The following is a 26,676-nucleotide window of genomic DNA, read 5'->3' on the forward strand; positions in this document are numbered from 1 at the left end:
CTGATACTAGTCCCGAGACACACAAGAGAAGCCTTGGAACATAGCCAGCACACTGGTCAGTGTGAGGAACGCGGCACTCCAGACCCTGACCCAAAGCAGTTCTCCCCAGGGCGGTGCAAGCTGGGACCCAGGATGCCCCTGGGCTGGGGGGACTGCCCCAGCTGAAGGGCTGGGCAATCTGACAGTGGTTCCTACAGGGGGCAAGGTCACCTGAGGTAATACTCCAGGATACAAACTGGTGCAGCCACTATGGAGAGCGGTATGGAGATTCCTTAAAAACAGTTACCCTACGATCCAGTAACCCCACTCCTGGGCATATATCTGGAGAAAATTCTAATTTCAAAAGATACGTGCATCCCAACGTCCATAGCAGCATATAGTAGCCAAGACATGACTTTTATATATAAGACAACCTAAATGTCCAATGACAGAAGGATGGATAAAGAAGATGTGATATGTATATATGTACAATGGAATATTGCTCCATTAAATAAAAAATGAAATACTGCCATTTGGAGCAACATGGATGATCTTAAGAGATATTATCATACCAAAGGAAGTAACAGAGAAAGATAAATACCGTATGATATCTTAAACATGCTGCTGCTGCTGCTAAGTCGCTTCAGTCGTGTCCGACTCTGTGCGACCCCATAGACGATAGCCCACTAGGCTCCCCTGTCCCTAGGATTCTCCAGGCAAGAACACTGGAGTAGGTTGCCATTTCCTTCTCCAATGCATGAAAGTGAAAAGTGAAAGTGAAGTCGCTCAGACGTGTCCGACCCTCAGCGACCCCATGGACTACAGCCCACCAGGCTCCTCCATCCATGGGATTTTCCAGCCAAGAGTACTGGTGCCATTGCCTTCTCCATCTTAAACATAGAATATACTTAAACATAGAATCCTTAACATAACTTAAACAAACATAGAATCCTTAAAAATAATACAGATGAATCTACATAGAAAACAGAAACAGACTCACAGACATAGAAAACAAACATACAGTATCAAAGGGGAAAGGTGTTGGGGGGGATAAATTAGGAGTTTGTGATTAACAGATAGATACCACTGTAAATAAAATAGATAAATAACAACAGTTTACTGTATAGCACAGGGAACTCTACTTAATACCTTGTAGCAACCTATAAGGAATCACTCTGCTGTATACTTGAAACTAATACAACATTGTAAATCAACTGTATGTCAATATAAGTAAATACGTTTTTTAAAAATTTACTTACCAGTGCACAGTGACAAAGCAGCTTGCACTACTTACCAGTGCACAGTGACAAAGCAGCTTGCACAAGTGTTTTTATAATGTAATATACAATTTCCCGAGTGTTTACAGGATGACTATTGGGTGGGCAGAATTAAGACAACTGCTCAGTCACACTTCATACAGGTCTACAACATGGCTTCAGTAGCAAGTATCTTTTTACAACAGCAGGAAAAGTGATAGAAGTTAAAAACATATTCCAACAAGCAGAGTGCTGGCCGTCCTCCTTTGTCTTGCCCTGAGTGCACACAATTAGGTAAAGATAAAAGGAAGAAGAAAAGGGAACCGCCATGTCATTTTTAGTTTAAATGGAGCTGTCGGAGTTGCTGCGACACGGCCCACCTGCAGCTCCAACAGATCCGCTTGAACAGCACCCGCTCACCAGCCTAGTTTAGGCCCAGGCCGTGAAGCCCACAGAGTCCCTTTGGGGCAAGTCTTTGGCAAACTGGAAAGAGCAGCAGTCAGGCTGGGGAGAGGCACCCTGAGAAGACTGCATCTGCAAAGCTGTGTCTGCCCCTCCAGAGAGCATCTAAGACGCTGACTAGACGAGGCAGTTGAAGGCTCCACTCTGAGCTTGAGAAGTTTGGCTGCTTCAACATGTTACTCAGTATCTATTTTCTCTAATGAAAGTACTGTCTTCTGATGTCCTGAAAAACGAGCCACCACCACAGCGAGCTTCCCAGGTGGTACTAGTGGCAAAGAACACACCTGACAATGCAGGAGACTTCAGAGATCCAGGTTCGATCCCTGGGTCAGGAAGATCCCCTGGAGAAGGAAAAGGCAACCCCCTCCAGTATTCTTGCCTGGAAAATTCCAAGGACAGAGGAGCCTGGCAGGCTACAGTCCATGGGTCACAAAGAGTCAGACATGACTGAAACAACACACACATGCACGCATGTCATGTTAGAATGAACTAGTGCCCTGGAGAAAAGATGCAGCCTGGTGATAAACAGTGTTGGGGGCCAGGGCATATTGTAAACAGTGACAGTAGGCTCTATGAAGGAGGCCGACGGCACAGACAGCAAAGGAACACGCAGGTGACAGGAATGGGAAGCCGGGACCCTGAGGGAGGGGCCTGCAGACCCAGGAGCTGCAGGAAGCCGGCGGGGTGGAGTGGGTGGGGAGCAGGGATAGCAGCAGCAGGAGGTGAGGGCAGGGATGTGACCACCACGGGCACATTGAGCACCCTGGAGACCATCACATAAAACACCCGCACGTTTGCTATATTCTGAGCTGAGCTGCACAAAAGTAGTTATAATTCGTCCTAGAGTTTGGAGTGGGGAAGGGCCTTTCGGCAGAGAAGTGACTAGCTGATGTGCACGTTCCAGGGTCACCTGTCAGGTGTGCTGGGAGGGCAAACGAGAGGGCAGAAGGGGGCGCTCCAGAGGCCTGGGCACTGACCGCAGGAGCGATGACCACGAGAGGTCGAGGCTGCGGTGGTAACTGGGCATAAAATCGTCAGTTTGGGGATGCATTCGTAAGTTAGAGGCCATGAAATCACTGACAACTGGATACTGTAAAGGCTGTGAGAAATACAAGGGAACAGACAACTAATGAGGTGGAGAGAAAGAAAAAAGAGGGGAGAGAGAACACAGCTAGCACCTGCCATTTTAAACCTACAGCAAATTACCTAATATTTTGGGGGAAAAAAGACCTTTTGAGTGCCTCATACCAGCCAGAAAACATGTTAAGGACTTCACCTGAGCAAACACCGTCTAGTAAGGTCAACGCTGAGGTAGGAGCTGTCCTCGCTGTGCAGACCGGATGGGGCTCACAGGCGAGCCACCCACCTCGCAGCTGATGCTCCGCCCGGACTGAACCCAGGCCACCTCCCGCCTGGGCACCACCGGCAGTCTTTTTCTTTTTTAATTTAAATTTATTTATTTTAATTGGAGGCTAATTACTTTACAGTATTGCCTTGGTTTTGCCATACATCAACATGAATCCACCACGGGTGTACACGTGTTCCCCATCCTGAACCCCCCTCCCACCACCCTCCCCATAGCATCCCTCTGGGTCCTCCCAGTGCACCAGCCCCAAGCATCTTGTATCCTGCATCGAACCCAGACTGGCGATTCATTTCTTATATGATATTATACGTTTCAATGCCATTCTCCCAAATCATCCCACCCTCTCCCTCTCCCACAGAGTCCAAAAACTGTTCTATACATCTGTGTCTCTTTTGCTGTCTCGCATACAGGGTTATCATTACCATCTTTCTAAATTCCATATATATGCGTTAGTATACTGTATTGGTGTTTTTCTTTCTGGCTTACTTCACTCTGTATAATAGGTTCCAGTTTCACCCACCTCATTAGAACTGATTCAAATGTACTCTTTTTAATGGCGGAGTAATACTCCATTGTGTATATGTACCACAGCTTTCTTATCCATTCATCTGCTGATGGACATCTAGGTTGCTTCCATATCCTGGCTATTATAAACAGTGCTGTGATGAACATTGGGATACACATGTCTCTTTCAATTCTGGTTTCCTCGGTGACATCACTCATTTTCAAACCCTCAAGTCCATCATCTCATGTAACCCACGCACACACATGTGAACCCAAACCAAACTAGCTATTATGTGAAGGGGCAAGGAGAAGGGCATCCGCTAGAAGATGTTCTGCAATTATCCCGTTTTCCCCACAAACTTGAGAGGTGGTGTAATGCAAGTATTTGTTTTCCCTGCACAGGACCTGGTTGGGGACTTGAAGGAAAAGCTTTCCAATCACTTCAAGGACGTCATGGTTGGCCTCATGTACCCCCCACCCTCATATGATGCCCACGAGCTGTGGCACGCCATGAAGGTAGAGCGGGTCACCCTGTTATACTGCCACGTGTGATCAGGGAGGGAAGGGGGCATGTCATAAACAAGAGAAATGCTTGGGGAGAGGAGGTTGTCATGAAAAGGGGAAGCCTCCATAACCCAGCAGCAGGATCACTTGACTCTTCTTTTGAGCAAACTCAGACCCACGACCTGGCCCTGTGCAGAGCTGCCAAGAGGAAAGAGAAAATGAGGTTCTTTTGGGGCTGTCTGCATTTGTCTCTTCCCCAGTATGGCTTTCAGCTTCCCTGATGGCTCAGTGGCAAAGAATTCACCTGCCAATGAAGCAGGCACATGTTCGATTTCTGGATCAGAAAGAATTCCTGGAGGAGGGCATGACAATCCACTCCAGTATTCCTGCCTGGAGAATCCCATGGACAGAGGAGCCTGGGAGGCTACAGTACATGGGGTCACAAAAAGTAGGGCACAACTTAGTGACTAAACAGCAGCATCAGCTGGTTTGTCTTCCTATGTTACACGGAAATGTTAGCATTCATGTGAATCTCTTTAAACTATTGTATAAATTGGGCTCATAAAGTAATGAGTCAGTAATGCTGAGGCAGAGACAAAACATAGATGACATCTATATTTTTGTGACCCTAAATTAGTCCTTTACCAAAACTACTGCTCAAATGTAGCAAAATCTTGCTTCTAAAGGATGAGAACAATTCTTTCTTACAGGCCAGTCATGAAAGAAACTGATAACAGATTTGTCAGAGGTTTGTTGGCTAGGGAAGGGAGACAGATGACTTTTCACATCTTTCCAGATCTTTCCAAATGCTGAATGAGACACCTGTAGAGAGGTTGCAATCACTCCAGGGGGGTGCCTGCCAATGACCTGATTTCCCCCATCTGGGAACAACACAAAAAGGGAAAGGGAGAAAATCAGGGGACCTGGGTCATGGCTATCATATTCACAAATCAGCATTGTTGTTTGTTTTAGTCGCTAACTCATGTCCGATTCTTTGTGACCCCATGGACTGTAGCACTCCAGGCTCCTCTGTCCATGTGATTTCCCAGGCAAGAATACTGTAATGGGTTGCTATTTCCTTCCCCAAGGGATTCTCCCAACCCAGGGATCAAACCAGCATCTCTTACTTGGCAGGTGGTTTCTTTACCGCTAGGCCACCAGGGAAGACCAGTAGATCAGCACAGGCCTTATATAAAATATGAATTTCAACTAATATCTTTTTAAGTGTTGCATATGTCAGTCCGTACCTCTTGCAAAATGATGTAACTAAAAACCTAAGGAGAAAGTCCTATGTCAATGTTTAGATGAAACTGTTATATTTTTTCAGTGTCTCATAAAATGGTATGGATTTCTGAAGCTCTCTGAAAAAGGTGTGTTGTCTTTCAAATCACCATCAGGGAGGAATATCCCATGACTGGAAGAGGCTGCAGAGAGTACCCAGTCCAAATATGCAGGCAAATGGTACAAAACTCCACACCTGGGGAGAGGTGGGGTGAGGTCTCTGCACCATTCTTGGGGAATTAGGGACCCAGAATCAAGGACAGAGCACCAGGGCTACATCCATTCACTACAGGGCTACTCCTCGTGTAGGTGCCTTCATGTGTCTCTTGCTCTGTCCTTCCAGGGAGCAGGCACTGATGAGAACTGCCTCATTGACATATTAGCTTCGAGAACAAACGGAGAAATTTTCCAGATGCGAGAAGCCTACTATTTGCGTAAGGAAATATACATTTGTACATATGTTTTACACGTTATAAACTTTATATTTTTCAAGTAACAGGCAAAATATTCCAGTTTATATATTTGAAAGAATTATCTAAGACAGTCACATGTGAGATATCGCTTACGCAAGACTAATGAATTGTCTAAGTAGAGTTGGTGGTTAGGGCACTAAAATCAAAGCAACCCCAAGATAATTGAGTGAAGCAAAGTTTCCAGGAAAATCATGATGAGTTTCTACAAGGTGGACTTTAGTTTAGGACAGCGCACACTCAGGACAGTGGCTCAGGGAGGACCTTGTCTGTCACCCAAGAGGGACAATTACGAAGACAGAACAAAGCAAAGTGTAATGATCACTCAGTGAATTCTACAAATCCAGGCAACAGCTTCACTTTTCATAAACCTCATAATCACTGAATCCACCTCAGAATCTGATTTTTATGCATTTTAAAAGCGGAAAGGTTAACGACTTTCATATTCAAAAAAGCTTTAATACCTTAAGTTCCATCGCATCATGTATCATATGACATTGAGTGTGAACAAAATGTTCCAGACAATCAGCTCCATTGCACTCAAACAAAAACAAGACTTTGCCAGGGGAGAGAATTAAGACCCTTCACTGACAATATTAAGACAAGACAAAGACTTGGGGGACCGCTGGGCCAGGCAGTGGTCTAAGGAAAGAGAAGACAGCCCTGAATTTAAAGGGTTACAGAATGTGAAATGATTCTCAATGCTGGTTTTCAATTTTGGAATAGAGATAGTATTTTTATAAGAAAGTAGACTTGGGCCTGTGTTATTGTTGGGATCAGTTTTGTTGGGTGGACTGTTCACGGGCCTCATGTGAGTAGAAGGTGGCAGAAGACCAAGAAATGTCACCCTATGGGAGCAGCACTGACCTCTGCAAACACAGGGAGGCGCGGTTCCTTCATGACTAACTCTTCCACATGGGTGTGCTCTCCCCCAGAATACAGCCGTGACCTGCAGGAGGACATCTACTCAGAGACCTCAGGACACTTCAGAGACATGCTCGTGAGCTTGGTCCAGGTAGGAGATTCCTAGATTTGCTCCACTTTGCACTACTGAAAAATAGATGTTTCGATTTCAAAAAACAGGACAGGAAACTCCAGTAATAACAGTTACTGAATGCCAGTAAATTCAAGGCACTTCAGTGGAAACTTGGGTTGAATATAGAGACAAACAAGTATGAATGAGACACCATCTCTGTCCTCAAAACAGTCTATTCTAAATAAAATGATCATAGTTATAGATAAATGCATAGCTGATTATATATTACGAGGGAATTAACAGACTGACAATATTACAGTTACAATTAGTAGAATGTGCACACTGTCTAAGGCATCAGGAACCCAGGACCCACCCAGCTGGTGAACAGTCAGAACCACCAGATGAAATACAAGAAACTGGGATCCAGGAGCCTCCCATATGACTTTAATTTAAGAGATTCTGCTTTATTGAAAACAAAAACTAGTTTTCCCTCCTTAGTACAAGTGTTAATCACTCAGTCATGTCTGACTCCTCTGTCCATGGAATTAACCAGGCAAGAATACTGCACTGAATTTTCATTTCCCTCTCCAGGGGATCTTTCCAACTCAAGGATCAAACCTGTGTCTCCCGCATTGCAGGGGGATTCTTTACCATCTGAGCCACCAGGGAGCCCTCCGTAGCAACTATTTATGTCTGTAATTCCATCTTCTGCTTGAGTTTGTATTGACCGAATTGTTCAGACACAGGCTCAGTGTCTGATGACAGGTGCAGGAAGCCAGAGGCTTGAATTTAGACAAGCAAAGTTGCCACCGTCCTTCTGTGTTATCAGTCGGATTGCTGACCAGCCATCTTCTAGCAGGGAGTAGTGGATGGAGTTCCTGATGTTCCAGCCCAGGTTATAGAACTTACCGAATGAAAGAGAACAAGGGGACATGGGGTCAGGGAAAACTACAGAAAATCTCCCACCCATTCTGGAAAATAGTGACAGTGTTAGTTGTTCAGTCATGTCCAATTTTTTTGCAACCCCATGGACCGTAGCCTACCAGACTTCTCTGTCCATGGGATTCTCCAGGCAAAAATACTGGAGTGGGTTGCCATTTCCTCCTCCAGGGGGTCTTCCTACCCAGGTATCAAACCTGTGTCTCCCACATTGGAGGCATATTCCTTGCTGTCTGAGCCACCAGGAAATTCCGTGGTAGACAGACCCATAGCCATATACTGATTTTTCTTTCTGAAACTGCAGGTTCAAATCTTTAGCTTGGGAGATTTCTTCTTCTTCTTTTTTTTTTTTTTTGATTCTACAAAACTTTGTTTTTTTAAAATGGGCAGTTTTACATAGTACTTTACATGAGAAAGATAAAAATTAAGAATTATTTCTACCCTGGCTAGAACTAGTCTGTGTATAGAAGAGAGTTAAAATGAGAACACAACTATTGATAATGATTTTTTTCCTTTACAATACCAATGGCAGTGTGCAAATTTAAATAACTACTTTATTTTCCTTCTTCATCTTCAATTTTGTCATCTTTCTTATCCAGGGTAGCTTCACATATCCAATCAGATGTGTGTTTATGTGATTAAAATCTTCATATTGTACTTCACAATATTTGGTATCATTTAGTTAAGAAAATGAATAAATACATCAGCCTGATTTTAACACCAACTGAGAATTTCATTCATTGCCAAGCACCAAGAATTTTAATTTTTTAAACTTTTTTTGTGCCCAAGTTACTGTCATTTTTAAATTAGGAATAAAGAAATCCAAAAGGAAAGGTTTCTGAGGAAGCCAAGTACTAGCTGCTCCAATGGAGGAGAGATTGGTGATGGGCTGGTTGGCTTTTTCAAATTGTTCAATTGAAAACCAAATGGCATAGAACTAAGCAAACCCATTGACCTTACAATTAAAGTAAAACTTTTCATTTGTAAAAACAAAATCAAATATTGTTTAAAGTGAGGAGGGAGGAGGGTTCAGGATGGGGAACACATGTATACCTGTGGCGGATTCATTTTGATATTTGGCAAAACTAATACTATTATGTAAAGTTTAAAAATAAAATAAAATTTAAAAAAATAATAATAAAGTGGATTTGCACAGCATGGCTGTGTACCTCCCAAAACTGCCCATATCAATTCATCAAGTCCTATTCTGAGGATTCTACTCTCTGGAATGATAACATCAATAGAGAACACAGAGCTTGGCTTTACATTGCCCAACAGGAGGCTTCTGTGTGAGCTGCTGGGGAAATAATAATAAATAATAATAAGCAGCTCAGTCGTGTCCAACTCTTTGTGACCCCATGGACTGTAAGTCCATGGAATGCTCCAGGCCAGAATACTGGAGTGGGTAGCCTTTCCCTTGTCCAGGGGATCTTCCCAACCCAGGGATTGAACCCAGATCTCCCGCATTGCAGGCAGATTCTTTATCAGCTGAGCCACAAGGGAAGCCCAGGAATACTGGCGTGGGTAGCCTATCCCTTCTCCAGTGGATCTTTCCGCCAGAATTGAACTGTGGTCTCCTGCATGCACGTGGATTCTTTACCAACTGAGCTATAAGCCTATTTAAATTTGTGACAGAAGTTGAGTCTTTTTATATGAAAAAAGTTTTTAATAATCATTATTAATATTAAAAATAATCTCACTTGGAAAAGCGTCAATCAAATATTTTCTAACTTATAAATGTTGTAAGATTAGTTACAAGATTCTCTCAACTTAAAGGGGTCATCATTTCTTGGCTTTCTTGGACTGACACTCCATAATGTAAATTAAAACAACAGTTTCCAGTCAGAAATTCATATTGGCATTAGTACTGCGCCAACAGAGTAAAGACAACAGTGCTGCTATAAATCCACAAGTTACATCTAAGGGCAAACATATCTTTATTTTCTTAGTATCCAAACAGAAATGTATTTCAATTTGTTAAAGAAAAATATAAGTAGGGTAAAAATGTGTTTCGCAAGGACTAATTTGTATTCCACTAGGGCTATATCTCAGTCCAGACTCTCCTTCCAAGTCTGGCTTCTTTTCTTTCTGGTCCACAGTTGATCCCCCAGCACATCCCACAGTAACATGGCACCCATTTTGTAAATAAGTTTATTTGTACCATTTTTTAAGATTCCACATATAAGTGATATCATGCGGTATTTGTCCTTCTCTGACTTAACTTGACTCAGTGTGACAATCTCTAGTTCCATACATGTTGCTGCAAATGCCATTATTTCATCATTTTTATGGCTGAGTAGTATTCCATTGTGTGTATGCACCACATCTTCTTTATCCATTCATCTGTTGATGGACATTTAGGGTGTTTCCATGTCCTGGCTATTGTGACTAGTGCTGCAGTGAACATTTGGGTGAATGTATCTTTTTGATATGTATATATGTATAACTGAATCACTTTGCCATACACCTGAAATTAACACAACATTATAAATCAACTAAACACCAACAACAAAAAATTTAAGGCAAAAAACCAAAGATAACTGCTGGTCCGCATCTCAGAGCCAGCTGAGGGAAGTGTGCTGATGGCACCTCCTCCCTGGAAGCTCAGACGGGCCCTGTGGCTGGGCCGACACTTCACATCTGCTGAGTAAAAGCCCAGCCTGCAAACAGGGAAGCACATGGTAAATGGGATTGTTTCCACCTCCTCTGACTCCTCTCCACTTATGTTTCTATTTGGTGAAATTCCAGTGATCAAGTGTGCTGCCTCTCAGAATCTCTGCCCTTCTTCAAAGGCTGAGCTACAAAACACCTAAAAGTAACTGATACCCAAGAATGAGGATTGCAGTAGATTTTTATAAAGCAAATGCTCTATATTTCAGGAAAAACACACAGTTCTGAAAATTAAACATGACAGAAAATAAGTCACAAAGGGAAAAAATCAGTGCACAATATTTTCCCTTGGCAAAACTGCAGTTCCTTTTTCCTGAAATTAAACAATAATGCTTTATTTTTATAGAGTACACATGTATATGCAATAATATTATCTGTATAGACATACATATTTTGAAATAACACACAATTTGTTTTATCACTGGCTTTCACCTGATTTTGATTATGACTTTACAGGATAAAGTATTACTTCTGAAGTTCAATTTCTAGAGTTGGAACTTAAGTCTGTGTGTGTTTAACCTTAAAATAGCTTTTCAGAGCATTAAAATTGCCCTTTCAACATAGAATACCAAAAATGAGGAGAGTTCTAGATTTTATAAGAAGCCAAGGAAAATTAATAATGTGTACCTAAATATTATATATTTAGGAGGTTTCACAGTATATTTCCCTTAAAATGTAAAACACACTTTATGAGTATAATACAGATTTTACAGAAGTTACTTAACTCACAATTGAAACGGGATATAAGAAACTTAAAAAGACATAGTATAATATCCTTTACTAATAGTCTTTTTCAAGATCAGGAGTCCTGTGTAATGCTTAGTAAACTGTACAATTTCTCATAAATTTTTAAATATTTTTAAATTTGACCACTGGCTTCTGATTTCCATACTCATGACTCATTTTGGAACTCCTAGTTTAGGATTTGAATCAATACTTAGAGGACTGGACACATATGAAAAGTGAGTTAGGGAACTGATGAAGTCCAGCATGTCCGCTGACCACAAACTCTGGTATATCCCATGCCAGAGAATCTGTCTAGATATTCTCAGAAAGGAAATGGAATTGCATCCTACGGGTTTGTGAAACTCAGAGTAGATAATAACTGAGACTACTGAGACAACCAGCTAACTGAAGGTGTTGTCACAGGACCAAGACCCTTCTCTCCCCCGAGTTGGGATCCTTGTTCTCTCTGCCTCAAGCTCTCTCCATAGATAGATGATAGATAGACAAATAGATAGGTTAGGTAGATTCCTTAGATAGATGATGATTGATGATAAATGACACATAGAAAATAGACTCATGCTCAAACCCATGTCCACTGAGTTGGTGATGCCATCCAGCCATCTCATCCTCGGTCGTCCCCTTATTCCTCCTGCCTTCAATCTTTCCCAGCATCAGGGTCTTTTCCAGTGATTCATATCTTCACATCAGGTGACCAAAGTATTGGAGCTTCAGCATCAGTTCTTCCAATGAATCAGTTCAGTTCAGTTCAGCCGCTCAGTCGTGTCTGACTCTTTGGGACCCCATGGACCTCCCTGTCCATCACCAACTCCCAAAGTTTACTCAAATTCATGTCCATTGAGTTGGTGATGCCATCCAACCATCTCATCCTCTGTCATCCCCTTCTCCTCCCACCTTCAATCTTTCCCAGCATCAGGGTCTTTTTTAATGAGTCAGTTCTTCACATCAGGTGACCAAAGTATTGGAGTTCCAACTTCACCATCAGTCCTTCCAATGAATATTCAGGACTGATTTCCTTTAGGATTGACTGGTTTGATCTCCTTACAGTCCAAGGGACTCTCAAGAGTCTTCTCCAACACCACAGTTCAAAAGCATCAGTTCTTTAGCCTCCAATTAAAATAAATAAATTTATAAAAACAAAACAAAAGCATCAGTTCTTCAGCCCTCAGCCTTCCTTATGGGCCAACTCTCACATGCATACATGACTACTGGAAAAACCGTACCTTTGACTCTATGGACCTTTGTCAGCGAAGTAACATCTCTGCTTTTTAATATGCTATCTAGGTTTGTCATAGCTTTTCTTCCAAGGAGGAAGCATATTTTATTTTCTTGGTTGCAGTCTCCATCTACAGTGATTTTGGAGCCCAATAAAATAGATGATGATAGGTAGAAAATAGAAATATAGATGGTAGGTAGATAGATATATTAGATTCCTTAGATAGATATGAAGGTAGAGAGGTAGAAAGTAGATAGAGAGATGACAGACACTGTTTGTAAAACAATCAGGTATTATCTATGTATCTTTTCCTCTCAGCTCTGCTATAAGTCAGTGTGTGTCCTTGGGTTTATCATTTTGCTTTCTTGAGATTCCAGAGACATACTCCATAAATTAAGGGTCATGAAACCATTCTTCTCTCTGTTCCCTCCTTGTGCCCATGTTCTAAAATTCTCCAACAGTTATAATCACATCCGCCTCCTCCCTCTGCATCTTCACTTTGAGAATCAAAGGAAAGACTGTCCATGGACATTCAGACACACTTGGGTTTTTTTGTGAATTAATAGAGAGTGGGGATTGGAAGCTTGAAGGTGTTCATGAAACGTAAAGTGTTTAAATTATTATCATATTTTCTGGGAAAGAAGTGCTTTAACTTAATCTACAAAGAATTTTCCAGCAGGGCTATTTCTAATAAGAAAACCACTCGACCAGAACACGTTCTTCTTGAAAATGAATGCCAATCACTGAACTTACTCACAGCACTTCCTCTGCTCTGCTTCTGTTAAACCAGACTTACGGGAGATCTAATTATGTGTCAAATAATGAAGGATTAGTCACTTAGAGGTTACTTAATCTGCATGCATGATCACACAGAGATGACAAGTGTCTCCACAGAGAGGAAGAGGGGCATCTGCCAGGAGTCCCCTGTGCTGCTCCACAGGCGGCTGCCCTGGGGCCTCCAGCGACCCACTACCTGCAGCGGCCACTGTGCTTGCTCCCAACACTTCTGGCTAGACTTGAACCCCCTTAATTTGTTCCTGTCACGAGTTTATTCTATTCCTAACCCAAATGCCTGTTTATGCCATTTCTCTGGCATTTGCATCCCCTAACAGGCTACTGTCCTAACTTAGGCTTTTTATGTGACCAGATCTGCTTGGTAGGAAAAGCTACATCACACATTAGCTGATTGACATTTTCTTAATCTACCCGTCTGCTTACAGTGCTTTTGGCAATCAATTGCACAAAGAAGTACACATATGGGCCCCATTTCAAGTTAAATGTCCAAAATTCTTACCTCTCAAAAAAAATATCAGATGCACAGAACTGCAGAAAATTCTTAAATGTTTCTCACAACTTAGCTACATCGTGTGATTGGAAATCACTAAAAACACTTCAGTGATCCAGAAAATCTTCCCATCTCTACTAACTGATGTTTAAGTTCTGTGACATCTAAGGTATTTCTTTATCTTTCCTTCCTTTGTGTAGTATTGATTCAGTGAGTATTGATCAAAAGCCTTCAGTGTGCCAAGGACGACTGGGAATTATCAAAAGAGGCAAAGACCCCAGTCTTAAGAAGCTTGTGTTTTAGTGGGGAGATTCAGACAGGAGAAAGCTAGTAAATTGGTGCATTTCCCAGCATGTTAGCTGATGAAGAATACAGCAGGGGAGGGGATGGTGGGTCAGTTAAGATGTGCCACAGCTCAGTCAGAGCAAATTCCACTAAGAAGATGAGCCTCAGCTGGTTAATGTATAGCCCTTTCTCTGTTTCAGTTTGGTCAGAAGCAGGTAACCTCTCATGATGGTCTGGCCTCACCTCTGCTCTCACTGAAGAATCCCCTCATGTCCAGCTGTATCCTCCACACGGTTCCAGCCACTGTGGTCTGCCTCATGGCCCTGGGCTGCCGGAAGGGTCTGCCTGCTGTGGCCGTAAGCCCCTCCACCTGTCAGGCTCCCCCGTGTGCTTCTCAGCCAGCAGTCAGGGTTCTCCATCAGGAGCGGGTGAGACACTTGGGATCCTTCAGGGGACTCCCAGATGGAGATAATGCACAGAGGTGTCTTCAGGGCCCCCTGCCCTGTCCTGTGTCACTGAGTTCATTTGCAGATTCCAAAAAACAATAAGAGCAAAAGACAGGGTACTCAGTATTCCCGCAAAGTTCAAAAAGCATGTTTCCTTCAGGCCTCCCAAAGGAAGCATGAGATAAACTGGGTCATCACGTGTCTCTCCCACCTCTCTTTCCTCTGTGTCCTCATGACCCTCAGGGACCAGAGGACCTTGCACTGGCGAGCCCTCTTTCCTTCCTGTTTGAAATGTCTTCTTAGGTCAGCTTGGCTGTGTCTGCTCTTTCCTTATATGATAAAGAGGCAGGAATGAAACAAATGTACAAAATACTCTCATTTGAAAAGACCCTTCAGCATCTCCCAGAGTTTGCTCAAACCCATGTCCATTGAGTCGGTGATGCCATCCAAACATCTCATCCCCTGTCGCCCCATTCTCATTCTGCCCTGAATCTTTCCCAGCATCAGGGTCTTTTCAAATGAGTCGGCTCTTCACATCAGGTGGCCAAAGTATTGGAGCTTCATGGACGGATGACACTGGAGAGTTCTGACAAAATGCGGTCCCCTGGAGGAGGGAATGGCAAACCACTGCAGGATTCTTGCTGCAAGAACCCCATGAACATGAAGAGTATGAAAAATCAGCCATGTTCCAATTTAAAAACAAAGGACACTTATAAGGGAAACCTGTGCTTGCTTCCCAGGGAACCAGGGAGGAAGGATACACAGACCCAGCCACGGCCACTCAGGACGCGATGGTAACTAGGGCCAGCGCTGGGGGCAGCTGTGGGGGCTTTGTCGGGCAGCCTGGGGCTGCGGTGCTACCGGGCGGCCCCGCGGCATTTCAGGTGCTGTGGGAGGCCTGCCAGCAGAAGACAGGGGAGCACAAGACGCTTCTGCAATTGATGCTGTGTAACAAGAGCTACCAGCAGCTGTGCCTGGGTAATGTCCTCCTTCTTTATAACTCCTCTCCGATTTGCAGTAAGAAGCAAGTAGGTAATTGGGGGGAAGGGGGTGTTACAAGTAGAGGAAAGCCAGTTCTCTCAAGGCATCTATTTTAGATTATGTTTGTACAGACATGCCTCATCCATTAACACTGCTAAGGAAGGAAGTTTCTGTAGAATTTTATTTTTCCAATAACTGAATTATAGCAGTTCCTGGTGTTGCAAAGAGTCAGACACAACTTGGCGACTGAACAACAACAACCTTTCAATACTAAACCTTTAAAAGCCATCTCTAGTTTTGGTGAAGAACTTACATGTATCAGCCATGTTCCGTTCAGTGCATCACGTGTTGTCTTAAACAGAATATGCTGAACATAGGTTAATAAGTCTGGAAGGAACCAAGGTCATTGTTACTGAAGCTGTGATTCACACAAAACTGCCGTATTGGTTTTAAAGGTGCTTTCTTTGGCTTTCCCCAAACTGCTGGATACTTTTCTATTTCTCTTGTTTTTTAATTGTCTTTTTTTTTTTTTTTGGCTGCACCACGTGGCATGAGGGATCTTACTTCCCTGACCAGGGATCAAACCTGCATCCCATGGAGTGGAAGCTGGAGTCTTAGCCACTGGACCACCGGGGAAGTCCCTGTTTCTCTTATTTTTTTACAATATTTTTTTCTACTATCCATAACACACAGAAGTCTATAATAATTTAAAAGGTGTCCCACTCCAACCCAAAACTTATTTGCACATACCTACACTTTATTTGCCTTCCTATGTATAAGCAGTCAAATCAATACCTACATTTAAAACTTATAGTATTCATAATAATCTCATTTGAATCAATTTGTTAAAGTTTTCCAGGAATTTCAAAATATTTCTGGGCAAGACATAGTAGATGCCATTAATGAATGTTACGATGGATACTTTCGAGAGCTGCTAGTAGCAACTGGTGAGTAATAATTTACTTGATATATCAAGTGTCAATTAGCTCTGACTGAGATAAAGATGTGTTCAATTGAATTAAAGTGACTGAGTTAGTTTCCCTTGATTTTAATTATTTAGACAAGACATTTCTCTACATTCTCTGTAGACAAAAAATACATCAGCTCCTAATACAATGGCAAGCTGATGTTTTTCATGAACCTATACTCTTCCTAAGAGCTGTCAGTGTTCATGGTAGGAAGCCTTGACTTCTCAGGTCATTGGGATCTCACATCTTTAAATTCATTGCATACATGCTAATTTCCTTCCCTTGTAAAGAGGTTATGGTTTTACCACTATTTGAAATGTTGACATTGTAATATAGTGTACAATGAGGGATCCCACAGAGAACTCACAAAATATCAGTTTTCCAGGATTATAAGTGGAAAAAAAAAAGTATTCTCGTTTCCCAAATTTTGAAGAAAAAAAAAATGTATTGTTACTCTCAAACTTTCTTCTTTTCTCTCTGTTTTTTCCTAGTTCTCTGTATTCGAGACAAACCAGCCTATTTTGCTTACAGATTGTATAGTGCAATCCATGTAAGTATGACCCACATATTTTTAATGTTTCTCCAGAAGTCATGTATACTTTCTCAAAGGACTAGTTTTGCTTCAATCATTTAAGTATTTATTCCCATTTTTGAATTTGTATGCAAATATATTACCTTCAAAGTAGATATGCTCACGTGAAAAGATATATTACACACCAAAATGAGACACATCAAGTGAAAATAATGCTCTGCTTTCTATATCAAATGGAGGGGCCTAAGAAGTATTATTTAGCGCCTTTCCCCCCTGGAGGTGTGCTTCAGCATTTTTTTAGCATCTGAAGAAACTGAAAAGCCAAATGCTATCACAGCTTCCAAAGAAACCTCCCCCCGCCCCGCCCCACCCCAGCCACCACCCCCCACCCCCACCCCACCACCTCATACTCAGGCAATTACACAGCATATGGAGTCAAGCAGAAAATGTCAAAGCACTACAAATTTTTCAACATAGTGGTTTTTTAAAACCACTTAAAAGGCAACAGCCAGACAATAAACTCTAAAGCTGTATTTGTAATTAAGTACAAATGTTTTTACTTTCAGGTGATAGTCAATTGCACATCCTTTGGTGCATTCATGTTCAAAGAAACAAAGGCTCACAGGCCTGAGACAATGCACATTGCATCCACAACATGCATGAGACACTGAGAAACTGATAAGGTCTGATGCAGATCATTATACACATCACAGCCCTGAAAACTCAGTGAAAATCATTTTAAAAATTCAGCCAGTTCAGTTCAGTTCAGTTCAGTCACTCAGTCGTGTCCGATTCTTTGTGACCCCATGAATCACAGCACGCCAGGCCTCCCTGTCCATCACCAACTCCCAGAGTTCACTCAGACTTGTAATTTTAATAGAGTGTTTTATCCTCCAAGTGATTTTTAGAGACCAGCTTCTTAGAGGTAGCCAGAAAGTGTGGATAACATGCTAATCATCAAGAATAATTTATTTACTTATACTTACGTACAGTAATTTTTATTATGTACAAGAACCTCTGTATCCTCGGAACATAGGAGGAAGATTGACGCTCACAGTCCCCTGCTTCTTTGTTATTCTATTTCCAAGAAGAAAACCTGATTGGATTAAATATCTGTCTAAAAGTGTCATGGGCAAGGCTATTGAGTGACTTGAGAAAGGAATGGCTGTCTGCTGTCATCCTGTTTGTTTAACCTATATGCTGAGTACATCATGAGAAATGCCAGGCTGGATGAGTTACAAGCTGGAATCAAGACAGGCGGGAGAAACATCAACAACCTCAGATAGGCAGATGATACCACTATGATAGGAGAAAGTGAAGCAGAGCTAAACAGCCTCTTGATGAAGGTGAAGGAAGAGAGTGAAAGAGCCAGCTTAAGATGAAGTATTAAAAAAAAACCCTAGATCATGGCATCCGGCCCCATTACTGCATGGGAAAAGGTGGAAGTAGTGACAGATTTCCTCTTCTTGGGCTCTAAAATCACTGCGGATGGTGACTGCAGCCATGAAATCAGATGATTGCTTCTTGGCAGGAAAGCTATGACAAACCTAGAAAAGCAGAGATATTACTTTGCCAACGAAGGTCCACATAGTCAAGGCTACAGTCTTCCCAGTGGTCACATATGGTTGTGAGAGCTGAATCATAAGGCAGAACGCGAAAGAATTGATGCCTTCAAACTGAGGTGCTAGAGAAGAGTCGTGAAAGTCCCTTGGACAGCAAGGAGATCAAACCAGTCAATCTTAAGAGAAATCAACCCTAATACTCTTTGGAAGGACTGATGGTGAAGCTCCAGTATTTTGGTAATCTGATGCAAACCAGATGACTGACTCATTGGAAAAGACCCTGATGCTGGGAAAGATTGAAGGCAGAAGAAGAGGGCGTCAGAGGATGAGATGGCTGGATGGCATCACTGACTCAATGGACATGAACTTGGGCAAGTTCCAGGAGATAATGAGGGACAGGGAGGTCTGGCATGCTACAGTCCATGGGATCGCAAAGAGTCAGAAACAAATGGGCAACTGAACAATGGGTGACTGGATTTACTCTGTGACTCAGCAGTAAAGAATCCGCCTGCCATGCTGGAGCCAAAGGAGATGCAGATTCAATCCCTGGGTCGGGAAGATCCCCTGGAGGAGGGCAGGGCAATCCACTCCAGTATTCTTGCTGGGAAAATCCCAGGGACAGAGAAGCCTGATGGGCTCCAGTCCATAGACTTGCCAGGAGTCGGATACGACTAAAGGGCTTAGCATGTACATTGGATAACTTCAACTCATCTTTCTCCAACAAGAGTAAAGCTTTGCTGGTGAATGACCTTGGGAAAATAATCACATTACTGATTCCAATTATGCCCCAAGTGAGAGCCCCCTAATAATAAAAACTACTTTGCTGAGGTGTGTCAGTGCAAAAAGGAAGGTGTGTGTACTCAGTGTCGCGGGTTATGGAGGAGAGTCCTGTGTTCCAGCAATCAGAGATCTCATGCACAGGACCACATCAAGTCAGGGCCCTCCAGTGTCAAGTTCAGGGGAAAGCTGTTTTCACCAGCCCTCACCAAGGAAAGCATCTCTGATTTTCTCCAATGCACTCTAATTACACAACTTAAATACAGAAACTCGGTTAATCATTCATTTTCATCACTTCAGCTTATGGCAGTTTGCTAGTAGTGCATGTGCATGCATGCATGCCTGCTCAGTTGCGTCCGACGTTTTCAACCCCATGGACTGCAGCCCCCCAGGCTCCTCTGTCCATGGGATTGTCCAAGCAAGACTACTAGAGTGGGTTACCATGCCCTCCTCCAGGGGATTTTCCTAACCCAGCGATCAAACCCATGGTTCCTGAATTGGCAGACAGATTACTGAAAAAAATAAAAGTTGCTCAGTCATGTCCAACTCTTTGTGACCCCATGGACTATACAGTTCATGGAATTCTCCAGGCCAGAATACTGGAGTGGGTAGCTGCTCCCTTCTCCAGGTGATCTTCCCAACCAAGGGATCAAACCCAGGTCTACTGCATTGCAGGTGGCTTCGTTACCAGCTGAGCCATCAGGGAAACCCAAGAATACTGGAGCCTATACATAAAACTGGATCTTCCCTGTAGCTCAGACGTAAAGGATCTGCCTGCAATGCAGGAGACCTGGGTTCGACCCCTGGGTCGGAAAGATCCTCTGGAGAAGGGAATGGCGATCCACTCCAGTATCTTGCCTGGAGAATCCCATGGAAAGAGGAGCCTGGTGGGCCACAGTCCATGGGGTCACAAAGAGTCGGACACGACTGAGTGACTAACACTACTGCTACTATACATAAAACATTCATACCTCAAAAATTAGCTGATCCTTCCTGGCCACTAGGTGTCACCATCACTGCATTTGAACAGGCAATTTGAACTTGCTTTGTGCAGAGGTATTCTTTCTGAAGCTAATACACAGAAATTAATTTTTGTGCATTTTTCAATACTGGAGGTTAAATCAGCAAGTATTTCGAATACCTTGAATTCTTATGTGCACAGTTTACTACAATAAGCAGATGTTAAAATAAAAACCTAATCGTTTTTCTTTCTGACTTACTTCAGAAAGAAAAACACCAATACAGTATACTAACGCATATACATGGAATTTAAAAAGATGGTAACAATGACCCTATACATGAGACAGCAAAAGAGACACGGATGTAAAGAACAATCTTTTGGACTCTGTGGGAGAAGGCAAGGGTGGGATGATTTGAGAGAATAGCATTGAAACATGTATATTATCATATGTGAAACAGATCACCAGTCCAGGTTCGATGCATGAGGCAGGGTGCTCAGGGCTGGTGCACTGGGATGACTCTGAGAGATGGGATGGGGAGGGAGGTAGAAGGGGGTTGAGGATGGGGAACACATGTACACCCATGGCTGATTCATGTCAATGTATGGCAAAACCAATACAATACTGTAAAGTAATTAGCCTCCAATGGTTCATCAACCAGAGCTGGGACCACCTCCCAACCCAGGAAGAATGTTTACATAGAGAGAGCAAATGATCACATCTGCATCCTAAAATGCAGCACCTGGGAGATGAGGAGGAGGCTGGCCAGGTTTAAAGGGAGAATTATAGAGTCACAGATGTAGAAAACAGACTCATGGTTACCAGCGGGTAAGAGGAGAGAGGGATCAATATAGGAATTTGAGATCAACATATACACACTATATAAAATCTGGAGAAGGAAATGGCAACCCACTCTAGTGTTCTTGCCTGGAGAATTCCAGGGACAGGGGAGCCTGGTGGGCTGCTGTCTATGGGGTCGCACAGAGTTGGACACGACTGAAGTGACTTAGCAGCAGCAGCATATATAAAATCGGAGAAGGCAGTGGCACCCCACTCCAGTACTCTTGCCTGGAAAATCCCATGGATGGAGGAGCCTGGTAGGCTGCAGTCCATGGGGTCGCTAAGAGTTGGACACAACTAGGCGACTTCACTTTCACTTTTCACTTTTCACTTTCATGCATTGGAGAAGGAAATGGCAACCCACTCCAGTGTTCTTGCCTGGAGAATCCCAGGGCTGGGGGAGCCTGGTGGCTACAGTCCATGAGGCCACAGAGTCAGATATGGCTGGATGACTTGGGTTTTAGTATAACTGGTTCACTTTGCTGTACACCTGAAAATAACCTTGTAAATCACCTATACTCCAATAAAAATTAATTTTAAAAATAAATAAAAGGGAAGATTATTGTAGAACCTGGTGAAATGAAAAGGGCCAGCCTCAAGGCTGTGACCCTGGAAATAGAGATGACAGGGCATTGGAAAAGCAGAGGAGATGGACCGCTTCACTGTGTGTGTGCCATGGCCGGGGTTGGTCACAGAGCTGAGGCGGAGTCTGAGTCAGTGCTCATGGGTGCCGGCGCCATGGTCTGAGGAATACAGGCCATGATCACAGAAAAGGGCTGGGTCCATTTCAGACAGACTGTCTTTAAGGTGCTGCTTCCTCATGGTGGTCACCCCCACTTGGCTGTGTCTCTTAGGACTTCGGCTTCCATAATAAAACCGTGATTAGGATTCTAATCGCCAGAAGTGAAATCGACCTGATGACCATAAGGAAGCGATACAAAGAGCGATATGGGAAGTCCCTTTTCCACGACATCAAGGTAAGTCTCCTAATCGTCATCCACCTGCACCCATAGTTCATCCTTTTTGAAACTGAAACCAGAGCCTAACTTTAAATAACTTCATGGTGGAATCTAAAAGTTCAATCAAGGGGTCGTCTACATCAGTGGGTCAGGCACCCTGAGAGCATCAATAGGTAAGAAAACCCCTTCACCTCACTTACTCCTCTTCAATGTGTTTTAAGCAAAAGTCAGTGGTCTGGTCATGAGTGCTATTCATCCCCTGATCATGTGATGAGGCCTTACCACCAGCACCAGAAGACTGCATTCTGCAACAAGAGCACGTTAATTGAAGAGCGCCTTCTGAGATCAACTGCCTGTGTGCTGCCAGAGGGGAGGGCAGCCTGTCAGGTCCCCACACATGCTGGGGCCATAATGTTCTGTGCACCCGCACCCATGAGCCCTGGAGGGTGCTGATGTGATGACTCTGAAGTCTGCAGCCTGGGGTCTTCCCTCTAACACATGTAGACTGTACTCTGGATCCTGATAAAGTCCAGCCAAGAACTGTCAGCATATGGAGGCCCATCTATGTAACTTGGGGACACAGTGGAAAATGAAAATGTTTGACCCATGGTTCAAAAAAGTATAAAGAACTCCAAGATGGCACCCAAGCACAGGGGCCTGTAATGTATCTGAAGGTATATTTTGAGCACAGCTGTGTCCTCTGGGCTTCCCAGGCGGCTCAGTGGGAAAGAATCCACCTGCCAACCAGGAGACCTGGGTTCCATCCCTGAGCTGGGAAGATTCCCCTGGAGAACAGAATGGCAATCCACTCCAGTATTCCTGCCTGGGAAATCCCATTAACAGAGGAGCCTTGCGGGCTACAGTCCATGGGGTTGGAAAGAGTCAGACACGACTGAGCCACTGAACAAGCCCTGTTGTCTTATCCACATTGTTTCTTGAAAATTTCCATTGCATAAAATAGCTTTTTAGTTCCCTGAAAGATCCAGGTGAAACTTGACAACCAGAGGACCAAGAGACCATATAACCCAGGAGGCCTCATAGGCCTCAGGAAGTTGAGATGGTTTCAGAGGAAGGATTATTGGAGCACTTAAGACACATCCTCCTCCTTTGTCTCTGATAAGACTCTTCTCGCATCCACCTTCAAAGCCCTAAACCTTTAGTGAAGATGAACATTTCTCACTGAGAAATGCATAACTCATTTTCTCGGTGAATAAACTAGCTCAATACTATACAGCAGTTATCCATGGCCACCTCAAAATCTACTAATATTCACAAATAATTAATGCAACCTTATGCATTTAAAGCAGTGAATTATAAGTAATGGCTGTGTAAGAGAACACAAACATGAGAGTTGCCTTTTAACAAAGATAAGTTTTATAATACTTTTATTACTATCATTTTTGAAAATAATGTAGAAACTATAGAAGATGATAAAAGGATTTAAATTGCCCTAATATGGCACTGGAGAAGACTCTTAAGAGGCCCTTGGACTGCAAGGAAACCAAACCAGTCCATCCTAAAGGAAATCAGTCCTGAATTTTCATTGGAAGGACTGATGCTGAAACTGAAGCTCCAATACTTTGGCCATCTGATGTGAAGAACTGACTCATTGGAAAAAACCCTGATGCTGGGAAAGATTGAAGGGAGGAGGAGAAGACAACAGAGGATGAGATGGTTGGATGGCATCACTGACTCAATGGACATGAGTTTGAACAAACTCTTGAGAGATGGTGAAGGACAGGGAAGCCTGGTGTGCTGCAGTCCATAGGGTTGCAAAGAGTTGGACACGACTGGGTGACTGAGCAACAACAACAAATTATTCACCACAGATAACCAACAGTAAAATTTTGTTATATGTGTTTTCTTTTTAAAACTATATGTAAACATCAAAGTTTTACTACTTAAAGAAATATTTCTTTAAATCATGGATCCCATTGTATAAGTTGTAAAGAGCATAAATTGCCCTATATTATTATATATTATCTTTTACTTTTTCATTATTGTACACAATATAATGACATATGTTTTGGAGCACAAATCTTGGGCTCATCAACAATTGATCATTATTTCCTTAGGATAGACCTTTTGAAGTAGAATGACTGCATTAATGAGTAAAAATATCTTTAAACCATTTGAGACATATTGTCCAGTGTGCCCTCTAGACTCTACACTAATTTGTAACAACATTAACACCTCTTTATCTAAAGGTGAGGAGAAGAATTAATTCTACTGCTAAGCATTCTTCTTTATAAAAACATATTCAGGCCCACAGGCAACAATGAATACCAAGCACAGCCAAAAATAAATAAATAAAAACCATTAGGGTTCCATCAGCTTTATATAAACCCCATTCTATTGACTGTGACCATGTCATTACTTTTCAATAACCTCCACCGGGAAGAGTCCCCAGGACATGTTACATCAGGATGGAAACATAAACAATTTTTGAGGTGCTAATGGCCCACGGTGTCTCACTGTATAGTTCAGAGGAATTATGCTTCTTTTTATGACATTGCATTTCAAATACCTTATATTTGCTCCTTTTCAGAATTTCGCATCAGGGCACTATGAGAAGGCTCTGCTGGCCATCTGTGCGGGTGACGCAGATGACTACTGAGTGAAAAGGAGAATCTGGAGTACGCCGTCATCTTCACAGACATGTCACATATAGGTTGTGATTAATTTGCCTTGTTAGGAGCATTATTATGAAATTATAGAATCATAGTTTCTTTTTTCTCTTTAAAAGTATTTTAAGAATAATTAGTATCAATAGGTTCTTCAAGAAAAACTTATTGATGAAAGTATATGGGATTGGATATGCACATATCTAAATCAGCAATTTGTTAAATTGTGTATACTGGAATAATAAAGGAAATCATTGTATTGAAATATATGTTACTGAATGTGAAGGATCAATTCCTACAAGAAGTGGATTGGCTTATGTCTGTCCCAGCGGGAGACCAGGACAATCAGTGGGTGGCCATCCTCTCCCCCATTCAAGACTCTGGGCCAACTAAAGCTAAGTGAACATTGAAAGCCCTTTTAAATGAAAGCAAAGACATAAAGCTCACTTGATAAAGAATCTGCCTGCAATGCATGAAATGCAACAGATGCAGGTTTAATCCCTGGGTCAGGAAGATCCCCTGGAGAAGGGAATGGCAACCCACTCCAGTATTCTTCTCTGGAGAATCCCATGGAGAGAGGAGCCTGGTGGGCTACAGTCCAAGGGGTCACAAAGAGTTGGACACAACTGAAGGGACTAAACTACCACCACAAAGACACAAAACAGCAGAATGGAGCCAGCTCTATGCTTGTCAAGCTGAGATGTGTGAGATAAAAACAGGCATGTGTGTATTTGACAGCCACCCTAGTGACAGCAGCTTATCCCAGGTACTGTTTTCCTTGGCATTGGTGTTGAACCAGCCACTTACCAGCTGCTTCAGAGGAGTCCTTGCTCCTGGTTTCCATTTTCACTGCTCAACAGCAGCATCAAGGTCTCTCTGGAAGCAAGCACATGATTAGTACCATCAGTGAGGCCGATCCCTTTGGTCTCTAAAGATTTGGTAAATTAGGGGAAGCAGAGAAAAGGTACTCACAGAGTCAGATTTGGGGAGAATGGAGCTTGAAGCCACAGTGTAGCAAGAACAGAATCGGGAACAGGGATGGGTGAGCCCACGACAGAGGGCTACAGTCCCAGGATACACAGTGGCACGGGGTGGGGTGGGGGTTGCGGGCGGTGAGCACACAAACGAGACCCTGGAGGCAACGGGTAAGGATGAAGACAGGCAGGCAGAAACCTAAGTGACATTCACAGGAGTGTGTTGTTCCCCGGGGAGCACACTTCGCAAACTCACAGCCCAGTCCCGGGAGACTGCCCCTCTGGGCTCAGGGATGTAGCGCACATGCTCAGAATTGGGTTCTGCCTTGGGGGAGGGTGCAGGACATGTAGAAACAGTTCATAATTAGACTTCTGAAACTACTTTCAAGACTTCAACTGATTGTCTTGATGCATATGATGCTATATAATTTTAACCTGGGTTTTATTTCCATTAAAAAAAAATCATTAGCATTTCAAGCCAAAGTAGTCATTGTTTGAGACATTTAGCATAGCTGTTATACAGGCCAAAACTCTTATAAGAAAAATATTGTTAGAATTCCCGATGAGAACTTAAAAACTTTCCACCTTATGGGAGAAAATAATAGCAAACAAAACAACTGATAAAGGGTTGATCTCCAAAATATACAAGCAGCTCATACAACTCAATACCAGAAAACAACAATCCAATCAAAAAATGGGAAATAGACCTAAACAGACATTTCTCCAAAAAAGACATACAGATAACCAGCAAACACATGAAAAGATGCTCAACATCACTCATTATTAGAGCAATGCAAATCAAAACCACAATGAGGTATCACCTCACACTGGTCAGAATGGCCATCATCAAAAAGTCTACAAACAATAAATGCTGGAGAGGGTGTGGAGAAAAGGGAGCACTCTTGCACTGTTGGTGGGAGTGTAAATTGATACGGCTACTATAGAAGACAGTATGGAGATTCCTTTAAAAACTAGGAATAAAACCACCATGTGACCCAGGAATCACACACCTAGGCATATAGCCTGAGGAAACCAAAACTGAAAAAGACACATGTATCCCACTGTTCACTGCAGCACTATTTACAATAACCAGGACATGGAAGCAACCTAGATGTCC

The 26,676-nt window shown here is 42.8% G+C and overlaps 1 protein-coding gene across 1 annotated transcript in view; it reads left to right on the top strand.

The window, feature by feature from the left end:
- ANXA10 (annexin A10) overlaps window positions 1-24,854 on the top strand; it is a 70,939-nt gene extending 46,085 nt beyond the window's left edge. The window contains exons 4-12 of the mRNA XM_061424888.1: window positions 3,970-4,083; window positions 5,696-5,786; window positions 6,758-6,837; window positions 15,124-15,177; window positions 15,268-15,361; window positions 16,216-16,311; window positions 16,824-16,882; window positions 21,857-21,979; window positions 24,510-24,854. Coding sequence (XP_061280872.1) covers window positions 3,970-4,083; window positions 5,696-5,786; window positions 6,758-6,837; window positions 15,124-15,177; window positions 15,268-15,361; window positions 16,216-16,311; window positions 16,824-16,882; window positions 21,857-21,979; window positions 24,510-24,578 — 780 coding nt within the window. The 3' untranslated portion in view covers window positions 24,579-24,854. The remainder of the gene's footprint in view (window positions 1-3,969; window positions 4,084-5,695; window positions 5,787-6,757; window positions 6,838-15,123; window positions 15,178-15,267; window positions 15,362-16,215; window positions 16,312-16,823; window positions 16,883-21,856; window positions 21,980-24,509) is intronic.
- Window positions 24,855-26,676: the final 1,822 nt, after the last annotated feature.

This window comes from Bos javanicus, chromosome 8, assembly GCF_032452875.1.
Source record: "Bos javanicus breed banteng chromosome 8, ARS-OSU_banteng_1.0, whole genome shotgun sequence".
NCBI classification, from domain to species: Eukaryota; Metazoa; Chordata; class Mammalia; order Artiodactyla; family Bovidae; genus Bos; species Bos javanicus.